This window comes from Sylvia atricapilla, chromosome 2, assembly GCF_009819655.1.
Source record: "Sylvia atricapilla isolate bSylAtr1 chromosome 2, bSylAtr1.pri, whole genome shotgun sequence".
Classification (NCBI taxonomy): Eukaryota; Metazoa; Chordata; class Aves; order Passeriformes; family Sylviidae; genus Sylvia; species Sylvia atricapilla.
In genome coordinates this window covers 105,288,567-105,312,180 of record NC_089141.1, presented here as the reverse complement: position 1 = coordinate 105,312,180, position 23,614 = coordinate 105,288,567, and the positions used below count along the sequence as shown (strand labels likewise).

The following is a 23,614-nucleotide window of genomic DNA, read 5'->3' as shown; positions in this document are numbered from 1 at the left end:
GAACTTCTAGCTTGATAAATTTTACTTGACAGTGTTGAAGTTATTTTGCTATTCACAAGACTAATATATATATATAATGAACTTTTTTTAATTTTTTTTTTTTTTGGTAAATTAGTGTGTATAATTAGGGTATCTATATATATGGAGAATATATATTTGTATATATACATCTTCATATATATATATATATATAATCCCTCATAAACATGCCACTTTTTTTTTTTTTTTGGTTTGGGTTGGGTTTTTTGGGGTTTTTTTAGGTTTTAGGTTTTAGGTAGCAGTAGTTGCCATTGTTATGGTAGCCTTTACCATTCAGCTTCTTTATCACTAAATGCATTGTCTTTTTCCTGGTTATCCTGGACATTGCAAATACTTTTTTTTTCATCGCAGTAAATCATTATTCACAGAAGTTAAAGGTAAAAAGCAAGCTTTCAAATGCCACAACTGTTAAAATACTTATTAATTCTAGTGATACTGGAAGATATACTTTCTGAGTGTAGTATAGATTTTTGTTTGTTTTTCTATTGTATTAACAGGTGCCAGAATTATTTAAGATGTTTTTGTTAAACACATAAAAAGTACTGTAAGGTATTTAATCTAAACAGGCTCTTTATGACTTACAAATATTTTCTGCTTGATAGCTGTATGATGAACACTTTCCTCTATCAATACAGTTTTCTCTGCTTTTCCATTCTTTAAGTCATCAACATTTTTGTTTCAGAGAAAACCAGACCTGTTTACTATATGCTACTCTTACAATGAGACCTAGTAACTGTTACTTGGACCTAGGTTTCATGTCTCAAATGAATTTTCCAAATTAAAGGGAAAAGAGATTTTAAATGAAATTTTATTGCAAACACAAGCTAACAAACAAACAAACAAAACCCTAACACTTATTAGAAAGGGTTTTAACTGACTGAAAAGCTGTAAAAGATAAAAAAATACCTAGTGCCAGTACAGGCATCAGTACTTTAAGAAGATAATGCTAAGTGCTCTGTTATTACTATGATTTTCTGTGAAACGAGCACATCTGATTTTCCAGTATATATATTTCTTTACACATCTACCACACCTTAAACAGGATAAATAACATCTTTCAGGCTCAGAGAGTCAACAGCCAGCAGTAACTGGTATCATCCGTTTTCTGTTATTCTTCTTGCTCTAAAGCCACCATTGTAGGGGGATTTCAAGATAGGCAGTGGAAACATAAAATTGAACAGGGCAATTTTGGAGGATAAAACATGTTATTACAGGTTGAACTAAGAACTCTGTCATTGGAAATCATGGGATTTAGGCACTTCATAGTAATTACAGGGGACTACTGAGAGGACATCTTGTAATATATATTTTGCACTACATGTGCTTATGCTCTATGCCACAAATTCACTGAAATTAATTTCTTATTTATGAATTATGATGGTAATTTGAGGAATTTCTGATAACTGATGTCCCCCAACTGGATATGATTTTCCAGCTCTCTATAAATCTAGGTCTTGCACCTGTCTCTCTGTCCAGGCTGTGGAAACTGTAATTGAGCCTTGTCCCAGATGGGATCTGGACTGCAGCAGAACCTGGGAAGCAGAAAGGGCTGCTGGATTTTACCGGTATTGACTTAGAATCTGTTCATGAGTGTTTTGTTTGGGTTGGAACCAGCTGTGTGCTGTGCTCTGTCTCACACCAAAGAGTGCTCTGCATTTAGTTCAGATGAACCCCAGGTTGAAGAGGGGCTCTCTCCAGGAGCCTGTCCAGTGTGCTCCAGCAGTTCATGGACACTTGATCAGTGGGATGTGGGTATAGCTGGGCAGTCCTGGCAGCCTAACACCCCTTAGCAGAACATATGTCTGTTCTGGCTGCCCCACCTTCCAGCCACCATCCTGTGGTTGCAGGAACTGGGACACTGAAGGACAGTATTTGCTCTGATGCCCTGGGAAATCTGACCTGAAATAGAGACCAGACAGAGCTAGAGAATAAAGGAGGTATTTATTGAAAGGCCTCTAGGATACACCTTTTGGGCAGGACAGGGCCTGACCAGGGCTACACCCAAGGTGGACTAAGAATGGTCACAAAATGGCTGACTGGTCACGAGATCTTACATTTTTGTAAGTTTTGGTCCATTAGCATATCGGGGTTTAATTGTCCAATTACAGGTTCAGATTATGAGGTCTCATCTTTCTTGTTTTCTCTCTTCAGTCCACCATTGCTTGTGCTTTAGGGCTGAAAGTTGTCCTTGATCTTCAGCAGGAAAAGGATTTGTTTTGTTGACCTACTCTGTGAAGAGAGCTCACTAACACATAATATAAGGCTCAGAACTGCACTCCTAGGCAGCACAGAATATGAAAGCTAAAGCATAAGGCATCAGCTCAGTGTGTTGTGTAAATAGCAGCACACAGGCCATTTGAGGCTTCCAGCTCTGGAGAGCTCCAGAAGGGATGTTTGGGGTTGGGGCAAGGGGCTGCAAGCAGTGACCTCTCCCAAAGTTCTCACAATACCTGAAAGAGGAGTGCAAAGCTGGCTCTGCCTGCTGTGGACAGACTGACAGAGTAGCCTAGGTCAAGGTCTGAGTTCAGAAATGGCACTGACGCCCTGAGCAGAAAGCCCAGCTGAGGTTTCTCACAGTCATTTCTCACAAAAGGCCGATGACACTGCTGTGTCTCACACTGCTGTGCCACATCAGAACTGGCCTTAGGCAGGTCAGAGCCCGTGGGGTTGGGAAAGGAGGACATCACCTGACAGTCAGAAGTTAATGTGATTTTTCACTCATATTTAATTTTATCAGATGGATGCAAGCATAGGGTGGGTAATGCTGACACACTGCAGTATCCTGGCTGGAAGTGCAGTGTGTACTGTCACCTTTGTGAGGATGAAATGTGTATAATAACCTTCACATGCAGGCAGAAATACTGGTTTGGATTTCCATAAAATTGAGCCACTGTTTGTTCCATGTAAAATTTTTGCTTTGGAGTTTCCTTTTTTGATGGTTACGCTTCAGAAAGTTATTAAATTTGTGGTTTTATTACCAATTGCATGGGTATTTTTCATGTACAAGAGAGTTGTAAAATATGCTGCTCTCTCACCTAGATCACATTTAATCAAGCATTTCTTTATTTTCTCTAGGAAAAAGTTGTTACATACACTCAATCCAGGTTGAGACAAAGACCTCTAAAATACATGAATGCATCTTTGTTCTGATAAAGGAAAACTTTGTAGGAAATAAAGAATTAGAATTTCAAAGTTCATATGCCTAATAAATAGTTTTAGTTCCTAGAAGAAGAATGTATGAAGAATGTTTTGTAGAAGAAGAATGTATGTTTTATGAATTATATGGAGTGTTTCTATTTAAACTATTGATGCACAGCATCCATTAGAATTCAATACAATTTCTGTGTAATTATTAATTGTAAGTGGTTATTAAGTTTATTGCTTTCTCATGTATAATAGAAATTGATTTTTTAATGCCTAAAACCCAACAATGACTGACATGACCTTGCTTTTTTTTTAGCCAATTTAGTTGTGATTTTCTTTGGTAGAGATGGACATTGAATGGTATGATATCAGTAACTAGGGCAAGAACAATAATACAGTCAATACAATTCAAGATATCAAAATATTTATAATATAATTTTAATGTAGAATGTTTTTAATTTATGTCATGCTGCAGGACCTACTTTCTGGGAAGAGGAGAGAAATTAAATTTTGAATTGATGGGTGTCATTTCTATGGTTGTTTTAGTTGCATTCCATTATTTATTTGGTAGCTTATGGGTGAAAGGCTGCAAAGGTGTGAGCAGAATATGTAGAGCTAAGTGTTGTCCCAGAATTGACCCACAGCAAAACTTGATATCAAGATCAAGTTATAGCAGGGTCTAAAATGAGATAATCACTTTGAGTCCAAATGCAGAGAGGATATAGAAACTAAATATAAATTAAGAACCCACATGAATTCTGTGAAGTCAAATAAAAACATCAAAACCTCTGAAAATGGGTTAGCTCTTTCTTCAAACAATTTAATTGTAGAAGTTGCTTGACAAAAACCAGATTTCTTATTTTGTTATCTGTAAGAATGGCCTTAAATAGTAAAGTTAATGGTCTCACATTCTAATGCATAATTATTTATACTACTTTGATGTTTTGTGTATTTTTTACAAGGTGCTAATTGTGCTGAATCAAGCTGACAAAACTGCAAAATTTGTGGGTTAATATTAGCATAATCCTACAATACATTATTTATTAAGCAGCAGTTTAGAAATGAAGGTTGCAGAATGTTTTTCCCAATATGAAAAATAAAATGCTTGTTTCTTACAATAACTATTTCCATGAGATAAATAATGTCTTTTAGGAAATTGCATAAATAATAGCATTCATTTTCTTGTGATTGTGAAGTTTTGCTGAACCAGAATCTATCACAAAAGAGGATTTCATTGTTTATCAAGGAATGTTATCAAAATATCTAGAAATTAATTGAAACACAGATGCAAAATTAAGATTTGGTTTGCAACAACAAACCAATAGCCTTTTGTACCCTGTCTTATGTTTGTGTCTTTCTTGTTTTCAAAGGTCTTTCTTTTCACCTTTGCATGGCTTCTTAAAAACATCAGTCTTGTGACATAGAACATCAATTGCAATCCCATTATATAGTTTAGAGTTCTACTGACAGTACATCCAAACGAGCATTTGTAAATCTCTGAGCAATATCATGTACAATGCTACCAAAAATACTACATTTTACTTATAGAAGGTCAGGTCGAAGGGTTCAGAAGAGAAGAAGGAAGGAAATGACCAACACTTTTATGATTTAATGTAAATTGTGCTGTGCATATGCCCCAGCAGTTGTCTTTGGTTGCTTTTTTTCTTTCTTGCTCTCCAGAGGCAAAATAAATCCATTATGTACTAATAAGATAAAATGAAATTGTGCCCTCAAGCCACTGCTTAACATGGTCCCTGCTGGACTGTCAGCACATATATGAAAACCCAAACATGCTCAAGTTAGAGGAATAAAGCTGCCGTATTGTGTCAGAGCTCATGTACAATGCTTATGTGCTTTCTAATGTGTGCAAGTCATGCATTCTCATCCAGAACCTCCTGCTTGGCTTCAGGGTGTCTGTTTGCACCTTGTCTTTGAGGATGTGCTGAGAAAACCAGAGAGAAGGGCACATCAGGAAGGAAATAGTGCCCAGATTTCAGACAGTCACCCACTATCCACTTTTAGTGGCCACCTATAAGCCACTGTTTTGTCTTGTGCCTGTCAGGGAAAGGGTTTGAGCAGGTGAAGATGCAAGTGAATGGCTACAGTGAGGTATTTTAGCTCAGTGACTTGTCTCTGATGGCAAACAAAGGTGGATCCCCTAGAAAAGAGTGTACAAGGCCTTTAATTTTCCTCTGCTCCAAATTGTGTGCTTGGGGATTCCTATGGCGGAGGTATTCTGAGTTTTCATAGTCCTCAGAGTGCTGCTCTTAACAAATTTATTCTCCATTCTGCTGTGCCAAGACTTCAGCAATTTAACTGTTCAGTGTTGGTAGTTAATTAGGCCCCTCCTTTTTCAACTGAGCAGCTGGTAACAGGATTGTGCATGGTAAAACAAGCAAATAAGCAAAGAAAAGCCTCTTTGTTTTTAGAGTTTAAAAAATTATTGGGAGCAGTATCCTGTGTAAGCAGATGTAATAAAAAGCAAGGGAAACTCTCACTCAGGTGTACTCAGGAGGGATGTCCCATAATTTTCCAGAGCAGGAAGCTGCTTGATGATGTTCAGATTGACCCACACTTGCCACTGCAGCAAAAATTACATTTTCTCTTATCATTGTAACAGCATTTAAGTATTTAATCACTACAAGAGCCTTGAATCTTAGTCGCTTGGCCAGTTGATAAAGTCTCTCTGATTTTTAATAATGTTTTATATTGGTTTATACTTATAGTAACAAGTCTTTTTTAGACATGAGCAATAAGCACTGGAAACTTTTAAGCTTTAAAAATGCATATCTTCTCGTTGCAACTTTTTTGTTGTTGTTTTGTACAACAGTTATTTCCCAGAGCAAAGGAGGGAGGAAGAATGTAGAGTGATGGGATATTCGGTTTGCAGTTTCTGGAATGCAAATTCAATGATACTGATATCAACCTAAACTGAATTTTTTACATTTAAGCTTCTGATAAGCTTCCCATGCTGAGAAGAGTAATTTTGCTTTGTGAGGAAAAGGAAGAAAGATGTTTTATTGTAGTTTCTGAAATGAGAGATGATTCTGTGATTATGGACCAAAAGAAATGGAATTTTAATTTTATTTTCTATGTGGTTTTTTTTTAAGTAAAATTAATTTTTCCTTGTAAACTGAGCAAGTTAGAGTTAGAGTTTAGTTAAAAACAAAACAAACAAAAAACCCCACAAAAACAAAACCTCAAAACAAAACAAAAAACCCCAAACCAAACAACAACAACCCCCCCCCCAAAAAAAAACCCCAAAACCAACAAACAAAAAACCTGAAAACAAAAAAAACCCCCCACCAAACCAAAAAAAAAAAAAAAAAAAAAAACAAAAAACCTGTTATAATGTGCATTTCAATTATGGTTTGACTAATTTTGAACAATAAAATGTGATAACCATAATAAATTGTTACAGTAATTTTAAAAAATAAGTTAGATGAGTGACTACAATATTTAATCAGGTCAATAGTCTGCTTGTATTTTCTTTTTAAAAATGAAAAATCATCAGTAAAACGGAAAAGATTATCTGTATTCTCTCATAGTAATGTCATTTTGTTTGGTGAATTAAACTCCTTAACATTCAAATAATTGTATAGTTTGCCCATACAGAACCAGATTATCTCCTAGAGAAATAATTGAGCATCTTTGTTTTTATCCTTTAAGTACACCCTAAAATCTATTATAATCCTGTAAAGGAGGATTATTAAACTAAACAACAGTAGCACATTTAATGATGATCGTCTAACAAATCATTCTGGCTAATCTGTGATTAGTGATTACATTTCCACACCAATCTAACACACAAGATAACTGAATTTTTTAAGATGTAGTCTGTGTGCAAACCCTCCTTTTAATCTGTTCTATAATCAGTCTCCATTTCATTTCTTTAGTAGTTGGCAATGGCCTAGTCAAGCAGTTCTTGAAGTAGAGATCAATCAGACACTGTAGACAAAAACAGGTCAGATCTTCCCAAAGTGCTGGAAGTACTTATCTGGTATTTTTGTAGTGAACTGTAGATTTGTAGACATGGTAGTAATATTTTTCATGCTTGTTTATTGTTCAAAACCCTGTTTTTTAAATATTTAGTTTTTTTAAATAATCCTTTTATTTCGGAACTTTTTTCTTTTTGCATAGTTGTCATTATAAAACACTCAAAGTGAAACATGTTAAAAAGGTTTTGTTAAAGAGTTTCTTTGCACAATGAAAGTGGAATTTCACTTAAAAACCATTGCATTTTCTTGAAAAGAATTTTAAAATTGATAAAACACTGATTGTGGTGCATTTACTTAGTGATAATTTCACTTCAGAAGCACTGCCATATTGCCATTTTACATAACTGTTATAAATGCTAATATATCATGCCATCAATATTATACTGATTTTAACCTAAGACATCCAACATTATTATCTTTTTTTTTTTTTCTGCAGTCAATAAATAAAGAATAAATAGGTTGTTATTTCATCTTCTTTTATATTTGCAGACGGTTTGACAAATCTTTGGAAAAGTGGCAGATTTTTCATTCTGCCATGAAGAGATTTAATCATTGGCTAACTGAAACTGAAGAGAAGCTGTCAAGAGCACAGATAGAGGCTGGAGACGTGGGACTTGTGAAAACCAAACAATTTATCCAGGTATGATTTGATTAGCCTGTATCCTGTTTTTCTGTAGGGTTTCAGAAAAATGCAGGTCTGGGTAATCTGTATAGTTTTGCAGCTGATTTAAGGAGGATTTCTAGTCTTCAGTGGGCAGTAACAATTTTGTTCAGATGTGCCTGTAGTTCTGTTTAACTAAAGAATTTTCACTAGCTTGTTGTAAGATGCATTTTTAAACAAAAATAATATATGGGATGACACGGTATATTGTGGTACTTTTACAGTTACATATTTCTTTGGTCTTTAATGAAAGTGCTGGTAAATTTCTATTTGGTATTTATGACCAGCAGGAGTATCAGACTTACTTTTTAATTCTTGTGGAAGAAAAGTGATTAGCCACTGAGCTGTACAAGAGATGTTCCGTGAATGATGTCTTGCAAGTATTGCTTATTTAGATTGTTTCATGTTTTAATCAAAGAACCTGGAGGATGCTTTTATTTGTGAAATGCAGTGTGACAGAATAGCCACTTAGTTGCTATGTGTCCAGTTCCAATTTGTATGCTTTTCATCTTGCAAGCTCTTTGAGCATCATAAGGAAAATAATAACTCTACTTTCTTGGTAGTTTATTTCATTTCCCTCTTTTGTGATTCAAATGGTAATGTGTATGAAGAATTATTTCCAAACTGATGTTTTGGCAATAGATAGTTTCAGCTGAATAACTTGACCAAACTCTGGATTCATGTTATAAATTACTACTCAAGCATAAGAAAAAAGTGCTGTTGAAGTAATTGGCACTTGTACATTTGAATTGCTGGATTGAACTACTTGAATTCAGGTTGAAAGAAGTTAGGTCTGTCTAACATTAAAGCCAGAGGGTTTTTTTTTTATTGCAACACTAACCTACTGCTTGGACTACAGTTACAAAAAATAAATCATGTTGTTTGAATTTTAATATTTCAAGTCAACTTTTTAATGATTTACATTGTTATTTATTAATTGTAAAACTGCTGAACTGAAAAGGAAACAAAAATGTGTGGTGCAAGTATCAAAAAAATACAAATGTTAAGTAACACACTAAGCTGAAGCAGTTAAAATAGCAATTTTTTTTCTTCGTGTTACTTTCAATGCTTTAAATACTGAAGAAAGGTGTCTAAGATCTAATTTACAAAATACAATGTCATGAAGGAATTAAAGATGCTTTTTGCTGCATATGTAAAAGGCAGTAGAGCTAATGTGTGTTCTCTGAAACTTCAACTCCCTTTCTCTTATTTGAAAAACATATATACTATTAAAGTAAGATGTGTACCTAGGTAGTCACAAGTGTTACAAAGTCTTACCCATTCTTCTTTGCTTTCTTGGCACTATTCTTGGATCCTTGAGGTTCGGATGAGGTTTTTTAAAAAAAAAAAAAAAAAAAAAATCTTTTTTCTAAACCCTTGCTAAATCAGCATTTTCCCTTGGAGGGAAATCAACCTACGTTGATTTTTGAGAGTTCCCAGATGAAGGTAAGTTGTATTATAGATATTACAAATGCACTGGATGTGTAGCACATTTCCAAGTCTCAGCAGATTAGAAGCATTATTTTCTTATCATCATTAAGAAAGAGATTCATCCTAAACTGAACATCTCACTAAAGGGCCTTGAGATAATGTCTTGTTCTGCAGAAACTTACATTTCTGTGCAAAAGACTTCTGTTTTACATTTCTCTTTGACTTAGCCTCCTTCCCATTTGTTATCCATTTATTATTTTCTTATGCAACATATGAGAACATTTTGAATATATGTTTGCAGAGTGTTACTTTCTTTTTTGCCATCCATCAAGCTTTTTCTTTCTTCCCTTCTGTCTTGTGTTAGAAATACTATGAACTCATAAATTTGTCACTTACAAATTCTGTTTAGTTCAGTACAACAGACAAAAGTACCTTTCTAATGAAAATTCAAGTGATGCAAAAATATTCCAACTAACCTCAAGAATGCAGATCCAATGTTAGTTAACATTTATTTGTGACAGAATGCTGTCTGAAGTTGCTCTGTTTCCATTCTTTTCATTGCTTCTTTATTTTGCTGGGTCTTGTTTCAAAAATGTTAGGCTTCTGTGAAGCTGACTGAAGAGATCATTAGAATTTCCATTAGGGAAACAGTTAAAACAGCTGAGCATTCTGATTTACTAGAGTAGCAACTTGTTTTATTAATGAGATCGTGCTGCTTAGTGAACCATATTCAGAATTAACAGGATTTGTTTGAAAATGCTATACAAGCAAGTGAATAGTCTGGCACTCAAGAAGAAGCTAGAAAGAGAAAAATATACAAAACCTTCAGATGTGTAATACTATTTCTGAGTAGGACTACTTTGGAAAAATAAAAATTAACGTGTTCATTAATATTCAATAAATGCATAGAGTCAAATGCTTATATAAAATGAAATAGTCAACAGAATGATTAGATGATTATGTTAATAGAGGTTAAAATGTAATTACATTTTTCAGGTGTATTTGGGGAGGGCAGGTGTGTTCCTCTGCTGCATAATGGCATGGTATTAAACAACATTATGCATTATAAATAATGTGAATGAAATCTAAGAATAGTTTCTCTTCGGGTCATGAACTCTTAAATATTCTTATTGTGAATTTTTCACTAGACTTTCTGAGATCAGAACTTATAGTGCTGAGAGGAAATACCACATTTCAGTTTTTAAGAAATTGTAATTGATGTATTTTATGATTAAGAGACACAAGATTAAAAAGGACATTTCATAGATAGCACATCATGTAATCCCTTTGAAATGTATCGAGCTCTGCCTTTAAAGTAATAAAGGAGTTTTTTTCTCTCTTTATTGTGACAGAGAGGTTCTTCTCTCTCTTTACTCCTTAATGCTCGGAAACTGTAACTTCTTCAGCTACCTGCATTTGCACTTGGTTTATTTATTTTGGTGCCAGAACTGAGCTGTAGTTCAGTTTTATCTGCTCGTTGATGTTTATCTCCTTCTGTTCTTACAGGCTGCAGTCATTTTCCCTATCGGGCCATGTTCAGTACACTAAAGCCACAGTTTTCTAATCTGCTTTCACATGGTAGCCAGACAACTTGTCTCTTATTTCCTGTGCTTATTTCTCTTTCTGGAGCATGAGTTCTCAAAATAGCACACTATTACCCAAACTGAAATACCATCTGTATCATCAACAAGGTAGCTCAGGTGCTGTGGTTAGTGGTTGCATCTTACCATGGGTGAATGCTAGAAGAGAATTTTCAGACATCTGTCTAAATATTGTCATTTTATTTTCTTCCCTGTGATCTGCCTCACAGCCCTGATCTACATTCTGTTCCATATGAGGGGAAAAAAGAAAGAAAACAAACCAGCAAGAACACCATGTTATACTAGAAACTAGTACTAGGGTAATATACAGCAAATAAGCAAGCAAGGATTAGAATTGGAATTTAAGGAGGATTGTTGAGTCACAGATACATGCTAAAAAGCTGCAAAATGAGGAATTCTACAGCAGTTTCAGAACTGGGCTGTGAAGTTCAGATACCTGAATCATTGCTTGAGAATTTAAAAATATTATTTTTTATTTTAAAAATACTGACAATTCTGAATATTTCTTCTTTGCATTGGTTTTAAGAATTGCTCAATAGTTTATATTTAGTGTCCAATTGTGGGTTGCAATTTTAGCTTCATTTTATTACTTTAAGTGGGGCAGTTTCAACAGCAAAATCAGGAACTTCTGGGTCTGAATTTTGAAGAAATTCCATTGTATTCATGATGTTCATTTACTGTGACTGCTCAGTGATGAGTACTTTATTTTTCATAATTTCATTGATTCAAAAACAGTCCTATTATATCATTACTAATTTCTCAAAGTTTTGGGGTTTTTTTTGTTTGTATGTTTATTGGCATAAATATCAAGGGCATGTTTATTTTTCAAGGTCTCAGAGGATCTTGAATATTATATGATGGGCCTCATTATTTATACTCAGCCTTCTACGGATACCCTAGATGTAGAAATTGCTCTGTAAATTACAGATCTCCAACTGTTCTTACATTGAATGTCCAGAATTTACATTTTGGAGTACTTATCCCTGCCTGCAAAAGGCTTGTGGATGACTCATCCTTCTCCAGACCTCTTTTCTGCTGCACCAGGACTGCTGTCAGGAACATCATATTTTTGCCTTGTAGATGTTTAAAGTAAGAAGAGATCAAGAATCCAGGCTTCAGTGCTGAAAGTCATGGTCATGCTAATAATTTCTCTCTTTTATATCTAAATTGGATTATATGGATGTTGATGATTTAATAACCAACAAATTTAGACAGTTCTTTCTGGAATAGAGCACAACTGCAATCAGAGTAGAGAGGAGAAAAAAAGTGTTTCAGTGCTCAAGGCCACGTATTTTCTACCATGAAAAGACAGTGGTAAGTGGGTGGATAGTTTGCTCTGCTTTCCCCCAAATATAAATACTGTAAAAATACTTTCATATATATAATGATTTTGGCTTTCATATGTTCGATTTTGTATTTTTACATTTATTTCCTGCTTTACTGAGTAACAAAGGTTATTCCAATAATTTCTAAATCTCCCTATTCCAGTTTGGATTCAAACAGTTAAATTGCGTTCCACCTGCTTCAATTTTGACTCATGTTTTTTGGTGGTGAGAGATATTGTCAGAAAACTTGTAAAACTGTAGCAGAATACTCTGGTAAAAGAGATTTCTATCATTGCCTAGTGACTGTGTAAGAGAGAGAAAATACAGAATTTGGAATAACTGATAAACCAATTTAACATTGTTTTAGAAGAATATTTAATTAGAAAAATCAAAGTACATACTAAAATGTCCTTCATATTGCAAGGACATGTCTGGGAGGATATGTATCTGTCAGGAATGTATAATTGCCTAATATTTTATAAATACAAAGAGGCACTCTATTGTTGCTGTTTCTTTTCAGCAACTGTGGAGGCTTGGTCTTCAGAACAGACAGCACGGCATGTACATTCTACCGGTACCGCCGGGCCTAGTAATAAACGCATTCACTAATGTGGCAGACGGTTACAAAAGGCTTTTATTATTTCAAAAATGCAGTTTATATACTCTGGGGTCTTTACTACGTCAGAGGGGTATTGCTACATTTCTGGGTTAGAAGGAAGAATGGAAAAGTACTGGCACATGTTAGTAGGGGCTTACATTCCTATGGTGATAGCTTATCTTAGGGGGGTTGGAGTGTTCTTTCCTTCCCGTTACAACCCGAATGTCTTCCGAGCCGCCTGTCCCTATCCAACCACACTCTATCCCTTCCTATTATGTCAAAAAGAGATTAGATACTCTTTGTTTTATTTTATTTATTTTATTTTACTTTATTTTATTTTATTTTATTTTATTTTTAAATGTTTTCCTTACAGTTTTACACAGTAAAGATTAGTACTTTGACTAAATATCCTGAACTAGACACTAAAATGGTATAAAGATGATTGCCAGCATACAGGACTACTGTCAGGTCTTACTTACATATTGACTGGGTCATTTATTCAGAGGAGATCACTGGTTTTCTTTCTACTGAGTATTGCCCTCTTATCAAACACCCCTTAGTGCAGAATGCTTCTGCCTCTAAGAAAGAAAAGGTCCAGAGACATCCCAGGGATTTCAGTCTTGTAAGGTCTCAGTAGAAATGTTTCAAGTAAGACATGTGAGCTCTGCATGTGGGCCCTAACTGAGCAAACCCCTTCTTTTTCTGGTTTGAGCTCACCTCAAAAATAACTATATGGGCCTTTCTTGACTGAAGTTCTATCAGCAGTGGAAAGACTTCATTTTCACTTAATTCTTAGTAAAGTAGTTTGTGCTTCTTCCTTATGCTATGCAGAATATTAAATAATAATTTGATCTTTACAAGTTCATTTCTGTATATATATAAACCCTTACTTTTACTGTTGAGAGACTCCTTACCTTTGTTACTGCTAGTAATGGAAGTGAGGAAACACCAAAATAGTTTATTCCAAATTTGTAGTAGAAGTATTTTTTTATTATTTCAAGCTGTAAGAAGTATTTCGTCACAAATAAATCTGTTATTTTATTCTTCTTTACTGCACACAATGCCTAATTTACAGTATCCTATTAAAAGTTTATTATTAATTTACTGTCACTGGTAGTAGGACATTAAAATGTCTGAAGGATATGGGAAATAATAAATTTTGAAGTTGCTTGTGTGATTTTGCCTACTCTTGCACCATTAGGTGACAATTCGTGGCTTATATTTCAGTTTTATTGTAAATCATGGCACTGTTTATTCTGAAAATTGAATTAAATCTTGTTAGTTATTAATTAGAATGCATTTTTCAAACATTTCATTATGAAGATTTTTGAAATAGCTGCTAGCACACAGATGTAGAGTGGCATAATTTCTATAGATAAGTAGAATGAATAAATGCTGAGTTTTTTTCCTCTTTCTTGGAGAAAACAATGTTCTTGGACTGGCTCAGTCTTGGTGCTACCAGACTATGACTACCTTACTGTTTAGGGCAATTTATCCTCACAAGTTCATGTGATTGCTAGCACATAGGGATCTGGGAAAGAGATCGAGGTCTATACCTATTTCACAAGAATTTTTTTGGTCTTTGTATAAAAAATAAAGGAAATGAAGGATTCACATTTTTTTTTAATAATAATGAATTTATCTTGGTGTCAGGGCTAATCTGGACATCATGCTTTTGTCATGGTATAGAGTAGTTAATCTGACTATATCTTGGAAGTTTCGGGAAATGAGTGATTAAATGAATGATGACTTTGAAGGTGAGTGATATTGGCTCTTTTGCCTCACAAAAAATTTATCTGGTTTGCTTCCATAAGTTTCCAAAAGTACATCTTCTATTGCGTCAGAGATCACTATGACATATGATTAAATCTGTGGGTATTGATGCATAGATGTGGAGATAACTTATGACACTTGAATCATAATGACTGGTCAGCCTGGGAGTCTCTAGGCCTGGCCATTAAAAATGCTTAAATAAAACAGTCAGGGGTGGGTAAGACTCTTGGGGAATAACTTTCTATACATATTAATTCTATAAATTAGTACAACTAGGTCTTGATGGGACACCTTTCATGGATAGTTTTAATAATCTTATTTAGAACCTTTCATCCCAACAGATTTTGCACACTCTATCCATCACATACAGATTTTTATTACCCTCTAAATCCATTAGGTAAAGCCCTGTAGTAATCAGGCTGGACAAGACAGTAGGTTAATGTTATTTTGCTTCAAAAAGTAAACTGTTTTAAAAGAACCACTCTGCATTATAAAAATCTGCATTATGAAAACCCCAGAGTTTATGTGGAGCAGAAAGCAAAGGATCAGTATCTCCCTTTCACTGTCAAAAAGATAACAAAAATTCAGAGAGCTCAATCATACGAAATTTAAAAATCCAGAAAACGGTAATTGTTTTCTGAAAAGTACTTTCTTTAAAGCTATTTGACATGTTGTGTTAAGGAGTCATCAAATACTTCATTACCAACACTTACTCGTAAGAAAATATTTTAGAAAGAGTCTATTTCTCTCTTTTATGCTATTTAAAGCTCCTGGAGGAAATGTTTTCTTACATTGTTGCTCACATCAAGTCGTGTATGCAATTAATTTTGTTTCTAAAATTAAGAACTGAAGAAAAAGTGATATCATTTTAGCGAAGATTATGGCAGAAGTTCAGGACAACATTAGATATTTATGAGAGACATTTTTTGATCTCAGTCTTTTTTTCTTTTCTATTATACTTCAGCGGACAGCAAATATTGTATTTCTCAGTCTTCTAAAAATAAGCACAATACAGATATGCTGTAGCTTCTAATTCAAAACCTGGGCTTTCAATGACAGAAAAAAACCAAAAAGAACTGTATCAACTACACAATTTTTAAAATATTTAAAATCTGTTTGACTTTTTGCAATGGAATTATGACCACTGTAGAAAAAAAACCCCAGACTTTTATTTTATGGGTGTAAGTATTTTGCATTTACTGAATATCTTCTTAATTCAAGCAATTATTCTACTCTAATTCTAGGTAAAAGGATAAATAGATATGTCCTTTTGCCCCACATGTTTACAAGGTTCGATTTTCATTGAATGATTGATGGATATATAATATATTGTGGAGTGTGGCAAAATTCCAGTTTATGCATTGATGGGAATAAGAGTATAATGGACTGTTGTATTCATCCTCTGACTATATTAAAATTTAGATGTACATATCTCAGAATTTTGCTGATTTCAAAATGGCATCTTGAGTTTTGTTTTGGTTTGTTATTTTAATAAAGACAGCAAACCCTTGGCATACGTAAGGCATGCACCTGTCAAAAATGCTAGAAGGGAAAGAAGAAATTAGAGAGAACATATTATGAACAGCTTTTTCAATACACAATGACTGTATTAGAATGGCAAATATTTCTCAGTTTCCCAATATTATGTGTCTCACCATATCTTCCCAAAAGGTGAGAGTCAAAATCAATTATTTGTCATTTCTGTGGAAGTGTAGTTTAAAAGAAGATTTATAAAGATGTACTCAAACTAGGCAAGGTCCTGCTACTGGGTTGGTATTAGAAGTAAAATTAAAATATTCAGGGAACAGTTTTGGTATGTGAAAAATAATATTTCTGAGTTTCAGGGTCCTAAGATGAGCAGAGAGTTCTATGAATGTTAATTTTCCATTAATGTGGTGGAAATGGAAACTATTATTCACCTGTGTTATGTAAGACAGTTCATACAAGTTTTATTCTACTGAAACCTAGAAATAGGTGCCAGTTATTTTATATAGATTAGGTGATCAGCTTTATTTATTTATTTTACGTTATTTGATAATGTTCTATTGCCTTCCATAGCAGGAGAAGGTGGTTCTTCCTTCACTCTTAGTGGGAAGAACGTATTAATGACCACTACTGGGTTTCTTTTGTGTGGGGTTCTTTTGTTGCTACATTATCTGGCTATTTATCTCTCATTGAACTCATCCTGTGTTCCATGATTGAGTCACTACAGTTGTCTTAAATTCTTCCTTGCACAAGACATTCTTCCTTTAACAGTTGTTTTGAACAGCTGAATTGGAAAAGATCTGTTATGTACACTCTATGTAAATATTTTCGTTTAATGGGATTACTTGGTAATAGGTGTTTTATGTTCTGTTATTAGTTATTTTATTAATAGGTTCTGTTATTAGAAAATTGATTCCTTTAAGAAAAAAAAAATGTTGTTAATGTATTTAAGACTTTTTGCTTGTGCCTTCAATGATAAAAAAACGCAAAACAATAACAACAAAAAACCCAACCAAAAACCTTGCAAAACAATCTGATTTTGTTTAAACTTTCCAGAGAGTGAGATTCTTTCTAAATTCACCTAAACTATTTTAGAGAGCTTTTTGTCAAGAAATCTAACAGAATTCTTAGCACACATTAACATCTGCTCTGAGTGAATGAGCATTTGGTAGATGTTGTTCAAGAGTAAAGTAGATCTCAGGAACTGCTCCAGTAAGACCAAGTACTGTAGTGTTTTCTATAAGACTATAAAGGCTTCAATGCAAGGAGTTTTTCTTTGTAATTGCACAGTCTGTTGATGTGAGGCCTTAGTTTTAGCTGGGTTTTCTCTCAAGATCTCAAAGCCAAACTTTGCATTTGGGATCAATACAGAACAGAGGTAAGGAATAGACTGAAAATGCTTACTGTGATTAGGTTAAATGGTTTTGCAATTTAAACTGCATACTCCAGTTTGAGGAGGCACTCTAACATATTTGAACCCATAGGTTGTGTTATACTCATGTACTGTTTTGATTTTTGGAAGACACACCAATATCATTTATGATGACCATCATTTTTCTTTTGAGTCTTTTGTTAGTACTTATGTTACTTCTGAGTGTTACAGGATTTAGAGACTCAGAGGAACTCATGCTTCTGGGAACATCATTGTGATGCTGCCTCAAATAAGGCCTCTTCTGGTATTTTCTATATTTACTATCATTATTCCACTTCAATACCTCTTTTTTAGCTTTACCTTCAGCGGTGGTTCCTGTTACACAAGGCTGATGATTCTGCAATCTTTCCATAAACAAGGCAAAATACAAAGTCAGTGGAATTAGGCTGATAAACTTATTATCTTTGTGTTTATTTGTTTTAGAAGGGAAAGAAATTTAATAACTCCAACAGCATCTGTTTTGTTTTAAAAGTACTAATAGAAAAGCCATCTAACAATTAATTCTGGTGACTTGATATTTTTTTGCTGCAGTACCTCATGCTTTTGGAACATAGGAAATTTAACCATTTGAAAAGCCTAAATTATTAATCAGCAAATATCAAATAGGGAAAATGACCTAATTACAATTAAATTAGGCAATGACCTAATTACAGATTCACAATAAAAATATTCATAGCAAAATCAATTCACATGCCTTCACATCAAGAGAGGTGTAAAATTATATATATGTATAAAGATAATTCCCCTCAATTTCAGTGAAATACTGAGGTCAAATCCCCTCATTGCTGAACAGGCATGGGTTGCACATCGAGGAGTAGATGTGCATGAGGGGATTCCAGCCAAGGCCTCAGCATCAGCCGTGGTTTTCTGAGTGTTGCAGACTTGAGGGCTCTGGAGGTCCAGGAGGCATCCCACTCAGATGTGCTGCAGCCCACAAGGAGATCTCAGAGACTCACTCAAGACTCCTGTTCACAGGGTCGTGAGATGATGGGCTTTAGTTGTGGATGCTGACTGCCTGGTCAAAGAGAAATTTTTAGGCATTAGGCAGCAGCAGAGCCTGTGGGAAAACAAGTCAGATCAACTTTCCCAGGCATTGTTCTGGAGGAGCTGGGAGAAGACATTCCAAACAATTTCTAATCTTTGCACCTGCTACTTTGGCAATTTTACTTGCAAAGATATTTACGAAGAGGTATTTGCCTGAATGACTAATCATGTCCAATTGTATGGGAAGGGTGTATAAAAAAGGTTTCTAATAAATGTTGCTATATGCCCTCCAAGAAGATTGGAGTCATATCGTTATTTCAGCCATCTCAAATATAATAACAATATTTAGTCGTCTGCAAAACTTCCTTCCTCGGATCAGTTATTACTGGAATTTCCAAAACATTTGGAATTTTTTTCCAGAACTCCAGCAAAAATGGTGCCATTCCATGTGGGCTGATTCAGTTAGGAAATATTTCAAGGCTGTCAGGGCATGACTGATGGTTCTCACAGTGTATTATATACATATATGTGCACATATGTACACATATATACATCACAGTGTATTTTCTTGTTTTGCTAGAATACCTGAAGCCTAGTACACAGTTCAATGACATAGTACATTTTAATAGATAAATGTTTCTTATTAAACTGAAAGGTAATGGATTTTCATGTATATTTGTGCTTCATTTATATTTGAAATGCCACAACATCTTGGTCATTGTGTTTTTCTGTTATAGAATTCCAGTCTTTTTTTAAATTATAAAGCTAAAAGTGGAATTAGGTTTTACCATATTGGGGTTTTGTTGGTTGGTTGGTTTGTTTTTGTTCTTTTTTTTAATTCAGTTTTTTTGCAGGGGGGGTGGTTTTTTTGGGTTTTTTTTTTTGTTGTTTTTTTTTTTTTCTTTGTTTTCACATATTCATAGACCCTTTAATTACATTTACAAAGAAATTAACACATTTTTCAATATTATTTAGTGTATGGCTAAACTTAACGATTTTGCAGATGACATGATGTTCCTGACTATGTCCATCTTTTAAAACGTGTTGGTACTATAGGTACAGAATTTAGGTAACAGCTATATTTGAGAAAAACACAGAGTAATCGTAAACTTCTTATTTCTTTATATGCCTTCAAAGAATTTTACTATTTCCTTTGTCTGTGTCACAATGAAAACTCCAGGCATAGCTGATTCTTTACCACTTTCTTCTGTCCACAATTCTCTTGCTTCCACTTCTTTTTCAAAATTGTTGTAGGATATTTTTTGATGTTTTGGTGTATTTTTTTTTTTTTTTCATTATACGAGTGCTCAAGACTTTGAGCAGGGTTTGCATTCTTTTTTCCTAGAGGTAGACTGTACTTTCAGTTGAACTGATGTGTGTGCTGCTTTATTTTCTCTTTGCTTGCTAACAGACTTATAGCTCTCTATCACTAGAGACTATCTCTTAGTCTTCAATTTCTTTAAGAATGCAAGGATGATTTACTTTTTTCCCCTTAATACAACTTAAAATCAGATTGCTTAGGGATTTTGACTTCTCTTGGGCTCCAGCAGATTTCCTGAAATCCTTGGAGACCAGTCAACATGAAAGCAATGTTTAATTTAAAAAAAAGCAAGCAAAGCAAAACAAATTCCTGTCAATGTGAGTTTTGAGAAACAAAGAACAACATTAAGAATTTTAAATTAACAAAGTTATTGTGATACTGAACCATCAGTCTGGACTTAGATGGGATTGTAAGCATGTTGCAGCAATAAGGAAAAAGTAGGAACATTGCTGTACCCTCATTTCCCCAGATAAGTTATTTCAAAGAGCAAATATTTTCCTTTTATTTCATTCATATAAATAATCTAGTTATAATACTGAATGCTTTGACTAGATTTATATTTGATTATTTTCTAGTTGATTTATTTCTGGTGATGTCTCAACAGACTTTATGCGTTTTAAAGACAAGATGTTTTCAAACACAACCCTTGGGGTAACCTAAGTGCATTTTCAGAATACAGTCTTTGAATACAACTTTTGTTCTTAATCCAATCATCCTAATTAGGAAAAATTACATACATCTTCTATTTTGACAGAGAGAATTACAATATATTTTGTCTCCTGCCTATATGGCTGGATTATTTGCAATAATACTGAGAGTGATTGAGGAAAGAATAATATTTAGGAATAAAAATCACTTTAATGAATTGTAATTATCTCATGGCTGTATGGCTAATTTTCAAATTTTTAAAAGCAGCCTAGTCTACTTGATTCTTATATTGGTATCTGAAAAAAGCATGCACTTTCTGGCAGTAGAAATTATTATTTTGAGCACATGGCAGCAGGAGAAAAGAAAAGGATAAACTTAGTAAAGTTAGTGTGAGTGTATAAGCTGAGTTTCTGCAATTAATGGAAATTATTCTGCAATTAATGGAAAGATAGCAAATGAAATTATGTTTAGTATGATTAAAAATATATTTTTGAACTATGTTATAATACAAATGGGATATGCACCAATTTCTGAAGTTCATTTATGATTAGAATATTTGTAAAAGGCATGTATGCAAATAATATTCCATATTTCTTACTTATGTCTTAAAATTGTATAAAATGTAACGTACCTCCAAAAACAAAATAACACCATGCAAACATGAAATAACATAGAGAGAAGCTTAGAATATAACTTTAAATTCTCTTTCTAAAAGATCAGAATATGGTAAAAAATTTTGTCATGTCTTTGAAGGGTCCTTATGAGTAATAACCGATGCAGAAAATAAAGCATCTGTTAAAATGTAGCATATTAGGAATTTTCTGTTTTCCTATGGAAGTTTTTCGAAGTTGTATTTCAAATAAAAATTAATTTTATAGAAGAACTTACAGCACCCCATCTTATTATGCATTCCTGACAGAATTGTTCACAATAACCTCAATGCTGACCATTTTACAGTTTAGTCTTGGCATTATTTTCTGTAGTAGTGCAAGAGAACTATTGAAATTTTTTTTGAATTTTAGAATCCCAATTAAGCTGGTTTATTTAGTTTTAAATTACATTGTCTTTTTATTCATAATGCTGTCAGTAGTACTTCAACTGGGATGCAATTACTTTTAAAGTTAATATCAGCAGCTATTATATAATATTGATTTAAAATCTGTTGAATACTCATGACCTCAGAGACAATTTATCATAAGGATGAATTAATCGTTTTAGATGTGCTTGATCTCATGAAGACAGTACAAATTTAGAAACTATATAAACAGGGCTAGGTAATTATTTTGAGTATTACTGGACTGTCATATCAGGATAGCTTCATCATAATTAGGCACATTAAGCAAGTGATGAAGTAATATAACAACAGACCAAGTAATTTTTTCCCCATTCTGGCATCAAATTGCTAAAAGTTCTAAAAATAACACACACCCCCCCACCACCTGATTTTAAAGCATTAAAATATAAGTTTCAAGTGTAAGTATGAAATCTGAAATTTTGACTATCCTCGCTTTTGACTATTTCTGTTTTTCTGTAGTTAACTCAATTCCTCTCGAATCTATCATTGTTCCACTACTGCATGGATTTCAGGGTTCTATTTGCACAGTTACTGTATAGTTTTTAAGGTCTTTGGATTTAAGTATCTCTGTTTTTTAATATCTTTTTAAGATCTCTAAAATTTTTCTACCTTTTTTTTTCTGACTTCTGTTAAGTTTTCTTAGATATTTAAGTACTTTATATAGAAAAAAAACTAAAGAGAGTATAAGAAGTAGCAAACCAAAACATCAAATTATTAGAAATTGAAATTCAAGTCCCTTGCTAGCCATTGGTCTGTGTAAGACAGGTTTTACATGCAACAGGTTTTGTGCAACAAAGTAAAGCCAAGGCAAGTGACCCTTGCATTCTAATAAATTTAGTCTTTCACAGCTTTTATTATACCAGTGAGAAATTCAGATCTCAGCTGTCTGACATGAGGACATATACCAGTGATTTCCACACATACAACTGAATATATAAATCTATTATATCTGGTTTTGATGAATGACAGGTCAGGGAAAGCACCAATTACGGTTTAACAAGGAGTAACTAACATACATATTTCTGCATAAAATACTGTATTTGGATGAATATGAGGTTGTAACACAGCTCAAGAGTATTCCTTTTCTGCATGGAATTATTTCCAAAGCACCTCTTCAGCTATAACCATGATTTAAACTAACATTATTCCTATTATATTGCCATTATCATTAAAGTCATTCAGAACTATGACCTGTATCAGTCAGAATGTCCTTCTGTCAGAAAAGGGAAACTGTTCCTCTCCATTCCATATTTCCAGCCCTCCAATGCTTGCAGTCCTAGTTTGAGTCAGAAATCAGATGCCATATTATATTGAGTATATAAAAATAGTCCAATCGTCATAATCAAAAGAAAAACATATGGGGAAAATCCAGAAATCTATAATATTTTCTCTTATCCTGTTGGCCTGTTGTCTATAGTCAACAGATGTCCCGATTTGAGTATAATCTAGCTCCAGAACTTTTTAATTCAAGTCTTACTCAAAGGTCAAAAAGCCACACAGAAAGCTTAGAGATTCTTTACTGTGTTTTATACCATCTCATTTTTTTTCATTGGTAAAATCTCAATGACCTCTCTGATAAATGGAGTGACAATGTGAGTGGTATTTTGTCAGATTTCTTGACTCTTATCCTGTTTAAATAAAATCATTGATAAAAAATGAGGTTTCTAGTGGCTTCACTGCTTTTCTCTTGCAATTAAGTGACTTTACCAGTGCAGATCTGAAGCTGAAGCCACTGATGGAAAAATATGACCAGATGAGAATTTATTTTACATTTTTATGTCCACAGATGACTGTGTAGAATAAAATTATTCCTAATTTTGTAAGAGTATTTCCTAACGTTCTTAGGACACAGAAAAAATATTTAATATTACCTATGGTTTTTGAAAAAATGATTTGAAAACACTGCACAACAATGCACATTTATTTTCTTGAATAAGGTCAAGCTTGATTGAAAGCTGGGCAGCACCTCCAGTATCCCTTTTTTATCTGCTAAAAGTTTAAAATTAACTTCCATAAACAAACAGATTTTTCTTAGTCCAATGGGACATGATAGAAAATGGATCTTCAATTCAGAGCCAGCATATTGTGATTAAAGGTCC

The 23,614-nt window shown here is 33.8% G+C and overlaps 1 protein-coding gene across 9 annotated transcripts in view; it reads left to right on the top strand.

Moving 5' to 3' along the window:
- DMD (dystrophin) overlaps positions 1-23,614 on the top strand; it is a 978,823-nt gene that overhangs the window by 430,876 nt on the left and 524,333 nt on the right. For all 9 annotated transcript variants that reach the window (XM_066314017.1, XM_066314023.1, XM_066314021.1 and 6 more), the window contains one exon: positions 7,671-7,821. In XM_066314017.1, the coding sequence (XP_066170114.1) occupies positions 7,671-7,821 (151 nt within the window). The remainder of the gene's footprint in view (positions 1-7,670; positions 7,822-23,614) is intronic.